At 41.8% G+C, this 5955-nt stretch overlaps 1 protein-coding gene across 1 annotated transcript; it reads left to right on the forward strand.

Moving 5' to 3' along the window:
• The first annotated feature begins 1019 nt into the window (after positions 1-1019).
• CLEC3A (C-type lectin domain family 3 member A) lies at positions 1020-5955 on the forward strand. Its single transcript, XM_054641014.2, has 3 exons — positions 1020-1134; positions 2778-2858; positions 5564-5955. Exons 1-3 carry the CDS (start codon positions 1020-1022, stop codon positions 5953-5955), a joined length of 588 nt encoding a protein of 195 aa, XP_054496989.2.

Raw genomic sequence — 5955 nt, forward strand, 5'->3', positions numbered from 1 at the left:
TGGCAAAGGGATGTCAGGAAGAACAGCTCTGAAGAACATGAACTGCCCTGGCCAGGACCCACCAATGGCTCTGGTGTCCACATTTTAATCAAACCCTCTTTTAATGGGGGAAAAAGAAAAGGAAAAAAGAAAAAGTGGGATGGATGGGAATATTTTTGTTACAATTTCATTTGTTCACCAAAATCAGGGAGAGGTTCTACTACATATAGCAGGCCCAATTAAAGGCAGCTCCACAAAAGTCCACAGAGCCCAAGGGCAAATGAATGAGATTCAAACTCAGAGAGTTCTCCAGACTCCAGGGAGATACTGTGCTGCTTCAAGCACCTTGTGCTTTCCTCTGACTCTACAATCAGAACTCGGGAACCTTTGGGAGAGCACTGCTACCTTTTGTTCCCCGTACTAAACCCTGCTGATTGCTGTTCTCACCAGAAATGCAGTCATATCTATCAGGCATTTATTCACTCTTCATAAACCATCACATGCACTCCCCACATGATGTGATTTTAATGTTTTATCCTCTGTGTGGGTCTGTAGTTGCAGTGCTTGCATTTACTGAGGGAGCAGCATCCTGGCTGTGCTTCAGGGGAAGGTGGTGGCCATGTCCTGACTTACCCAGGCTGGGGCAGAGCCGTGCTGGGCCAGCCCCTGGCACTTGTGGAAATCCTCTGGCTGCCCCTCCTGGAGGCTGGCAGAGCACAGGCACCGTCTGCTCCTCCCCACCTTCTGCCTCTGCTGTTAAGCTCACGGTGAGGCAATCAGGGCAGTGTTCAGGGCTGGGACAGCTGAGCTCAGAATGGAAACAGCACTTTCAGATGGGATGGGAGAACAAGGGGGTGTCTTGTGCTACAGCCAGCTCAAGCATCAAACACATTTCAGAAGCGTGGAGTGCAGCCCAGGCTGCCAGCACACCTTATAAAGCTGAGCTCAGGCAGGCCCTGCTGAGATGGCTCTGGGTGGCCTCTCTCAGAGCTGCTAAAGGGAATCTCTTCAAGCTCCTTCCTAGGCTCTTTCAAAGAGACATGGCACAAACTGGACTTATGATTTTTCTGCTCATAAGCTTACTACTGCTGGATCAGACCATCAGCCAGGCTTCCAAATTCAAAGCCAGGAAGCACAGCAAACGTAGAGTGAAAGGTACTGGGTCTGAACTGGGAGGAGGGATAGAACCTTATAGACTATGCAAATTTACTGTGTACTTTAAACAGCACTGCATGAACCAGAAACTAACATTGCACAAATGTTTATTTATAAAGGACACTTGAGTCTATATCATATCTGTCTTTTAAATATTGTTTATGTGAGCTAGCAAAGCCACAAATGAGGTGCCAGAATGAATTATGAAAATAGAGCTGTATAACAGCTGCAAATATATTGCTCTGTTCTGGCTGTTCACCTCTGTCAACATTATTCAGAACTCACAGGTACAGCTGAGAGAGGACTCTGGCTGATCATTCTTGGTTATGCAGCTATATTGACTAAGATCAGAAAAATGGAAATTCATGTATATGGGGGAAACAAGCAGAAGTATTCAGGCTCCAAGGATTATTGTTCAGATTTTTGCACCATTTCCTAATTTTAACAGAATGTCTGTCTACTCTTTGTGGAACATTACTCCACTTGTATGAAAAACACTGTGAAATGGCAAGTCAAACTAATTAGCAGGTCAACATCAATGAATTAGCAGAAGATAAAGCATCAGTTCCCACAGCAAAGCTTAAGAGTAAATAAAAACCCACAGAATGTTGTTTAGAAATGTCTGTGTATTTAATTTAAAGGTGTATTTCTAATAAAAGCAGGTACGATGGAGGCTCACTGATAGCAAGTATTTGAACTCCTATTTAATTTTTTAAAAATGTGGCTTTGATAAAGCCATTGTACAAGAAGATTGAGCTGCTCTGGAGTCACACATTTGTAGACACTTCCTTCACCTTTGGGATCTCCAGGGTTTTAAGCTTAGGTGTCCTAAGGACAGGCTGCTTATACATTTTTTATGCTAGCACAGGGTAGCACTGATTGGACAGCACAAAATTCTGCCTTGGGGAAGCAAGGAGCCCTGAAAGATATTATGATGATTAAAAGAAAAAAAATGGAAAAGAGGACATGAATATGGAGTTATGGGCAAATTAGCTTCTTTTCTTGTGCCATCCTATTCTTGGTGCTTTTTTAAGTGCTACAAAATGCTGATTCAGAGTGATTTTGTGTGACTCAAGTCCCCAGGCCCCTCTGTATTGAGGGACAGAGGAAGGCTAACCCTGGGAAGTAGAGATTGCAGCTCAGCAAGCACATCTGCAACATTCAGACTGTCAGGCTGGGCTCTATTTGTCATTCCTCCCTGTGCTAAAACTAGAGTTGTGTGAAAGTTTCATGCTCACAGAAATAACATTGCTTTGAAGAAACACAACTTGTGTCCTGCTATTTTTGGTATGCCATGTCCATACATCAGAGTGCACAGTTTCAAAAGAAAAAGGGACATTTTCTGTAAATTAGATACCAGCTCACTAAATAATGATTAGCTGCAACAATGATTTTCAAACAGTTTTTAGGGCAACATCCATTATAAAATATGAGAAGGAAAGGTAAAGGTGAGTTCCTCATGTTTTTTATAGAAATCCTAGAGGAATGTTTTCATTAAGCACAAATCTTTTAAAAGAATCAAAAAGCATTTCAGCAATGCAGCAATATCAGCATGATCTTTTGAAACAGCTTTTAACATGTAATTTTAATTTTTTTTTAATGTGTGCATATTTGTTAATTTCTATATATTCTTTTTGTGTAAGAAAAAGATGACCTGAAGACCCAGATTGACAAATTGTGGCGAGAAGTGAATGCTCTGAAGGAAATACAAGCACTCCAGTCAGGTAAAGCAGCTCATGCTGGTCAGTGGCTTCCAAAAGTTCTCACTGCCTCTCTTCTTCACTCCCACCTCTCTCTTTAAGGGGATTTTATGACTGAGGAGTGCAGCTCCATAAAACCATGGTGTGCCATAGCTTTACCAGACAAGTGCTGAAGGAAGCATTCAAGTAAAATCAGGTCTCAGCTACTGGGGAATGAGTGGTGATTCTTCACTGAGGGCAAGAACTACTTCTGTCTTTGCTATGCACAACTTCAAGCTCTGAGTTTTGTGTCATCAAAGGCAGCACAGTGAGGGTTCCTGGGTCTGAGAGTTCAGGTGGTTGGTGAGTTAAGTGCCCAGCTTTGATATGAACATATATTCAAATGTGAATGTCGCCATAAAACCTCAAAGTTATATCCACTGTGAGTTCAGAAGTATTCAGGACCAACGGGCAGAGTCCTTTAAGTATTTAAATAACCAGATGGAAATTTCCAAACAAAATAAGAAGGGTAAATACACATGTACCTACTAGACAGTTGTGCTTTTTCACAGCTGTTGACATAAAACCTGGCATTTAAACATGTACAAGAGGACATTACAGAGGAAATTACATCATTCTCATGAAACAGAATGTATTTTCCTTAGGGATGGTAATATCTGGGTTGTTCAGTTTTATGTCTTGGGTTACATAGAGCTTTTGGGGCTTTACAAAATATTTTTATTTCAAATGTCTTATAAGAAGGCTTTAGAAGTTTCTTAAAAGAGGGAGCCTGTTCTAGACAAGTAACTCTTGTTTAAAAGTAATTCTTGTGTTGCTTCCAGAAGGAGCTTGAGAGGAAGCATGCAGTGGCTTAGAAATGAAACCAGAACTGGGAGACTTTCTCTCCTCAAAACTTATTTTGAGCTTTATTCTAAATTTATAACCCACACCGTGCAACTGGAATCCAAATCTGGCAAAAAGACACCTCTCACCCCCCTAGATCTGACTGTCTTTGTTAATGTCCTTGTAACAACTTTAAAAAGGAGCTCCATTTTTAGCTTATGAACATTTCCAAGACACAATATAAAAATCTGATTTCTTCTTTTGCTTGAACTTCCTGGGCCTCCTTTCTACACTGAGTGAAATGTGAAATGCTGCCACAGAATATTTTTGCAGTACATACTCCCTCCCTAAAGATATCCAGTCCTTATCATTGCTGCAGCATTGCTGAAGTCTCTCTGATCTTTCCTTTCTGATCTTTCTCTCTTATATCTTAAATATAAATTTGTTAAAGAGTTCCACATTAAATAAATAGGTTCATTACTTAGGCCATTGGAAGGGTTAAAATTTGAAGGTTAAACCCTAATAGAAAATATGACTCTGAAAATGCAGCTAAGGAATGCAGTGAATACTACAACTGGAAATACTAAAAACTTGAGACATAAGATGTAGTCCAAAGTGACTTCCATATCCTATTGGTCAGAGACATAATTATTTTTTTACAAGAACAGATGACAGGAATTAAAAAGAGATTATAGAAAACATCAGGACAGAAGATGTACATAAGTACAAGATGATCTTAAACAATAAATTAAATAATACGCAAGTATAAACATTCAGGATTCTAAAACTAATTGTTACAGGAGTCAATTCCAGGCCTTTGGTACCTTCCTCAGCTCAGAACAAACACTCCACCAAAGAGGGTTCACCTTGCCATCATTATTTTTCTTGGGAGAATCAGTTTTTCACAAATCTGCATTAGGAAGGAGAACAGGAAGGCAAAGTTTAAGGATTCCCTCCTGTGTTCCTGCCCCCACAGACCTCGGGCTGGAACAACCCCAGAGCAGCTCTGGAAGGCAACTCCAGTGACAGAGCAGCTGCCAGATTAACCCTCTGGGCCATTCAGACTTTACATCAAGACTTCCCCAGCAGAAGTAAAAGGGAACAGATTTATAAATTCAAATCTTCAGAAGATTGGGTCCAGATTGTTCTGTAAGCTCAGTAATAAGAGTGCACTTTTTTAATGCATTTATAGATTTAAGTCACTTTACCGCATTTGGATTTAGAATTTGAAGGGGGAGACTTTGCTGGAAAGAAAATAAATAAATTCCAAGGGAGGTGAATATGCAATCTTCTACAGGTAGAATTACACTTTTAGTAATCACTCAGAGATTTGTATTACGAATTTCAAATCAGTATTTTCCTGGAGAGCAGGAAAAATTTAATACAACACATTTCTGTCCTGCCTTTGCTTGCTGGAAGCTTAGATAAGATGTAAAAATTTACTTTACTTAAATATCACCAATATTAAAAGACATTTAGATCGGTCTCCACTATAAAGCCAAATACAGATTTCCTGATAACCAACTTACATCTGGCAACAAAACAAGCCTCATCCATTCCATCAGTTTCAGGACTGCTGAAATAAGGTAGAAAATATGTGAAAGCAGCACTCCTTGGTAAAAGGGGCACTGAGAACAGGCCTGGGTTATATTTCAGCAGTCTGTTTCCAAAGGCACGCTGATGTGCTGGCTGCACACAGGGTCCTACATGAACTGGAGCACCAGCAGGTAAGCCTGACTCTACTCCACATTTAGGGCCAAGTCTGTGGAGTCAACAGCCTTTCACTTGCTGAAGGATTTGTCTGCTCAAGTTCCAAGGTGCTTTTGGAAAATTATCGTTTGGAGAACCATCACTGAAAGCTGAGGCGCAGACTGGTACTGACTGTGCAAACTCCTGTCTGTTCACAGTGTGCCTTCGTGGGACCAAAGCCCACAAGAAGTGCTACCTCATGCCAGAAGGCACCAAGCACTTCCACGAGGCCAATGAGGACTGCATAGCCAAGGGGGGGACGTTGGCTATCCCCAGGAACAATGAGGAAACCAACATCCTTCGCGATTACGGCAGGAAAAGCGCGCCCGGCGCGGCCGAGTTCTGGCTGGGTGTCACCGACATGGCCCACGAGGGGAGGTTTGTGGATGTCAATGGAATGGCTCTGCTCTACTCCAACTGGGACCGTGCCCAGCCCAACGGGGGCAAGAGGGAAAACTGTGTCTTCCTGTCTCAGGCAGCCCAGGGCAAGTGGGTGGATGAGGTGTGCCGCACTGCCAAGAGATACGTTTGTGAATTCCTGATCCCATAA

The sequence above is a fragment of the Agelaius phoeniceus genome, chromosome 12 (assembly GCF_051311805.1).
Source record: "Agelaius phoeniceus isolate bAgePho1 chromosome 12, bAgePho1.hap1, whole genome shotgun sequence".
In the NCBI taxonomy this organism is placed as follows: domain Eukaryota; kingdom Metazoa; phylum Chordata; class Aves; order Passeriformes; family Icteridae; genus Agelaius; species Agelaius phoeniceus.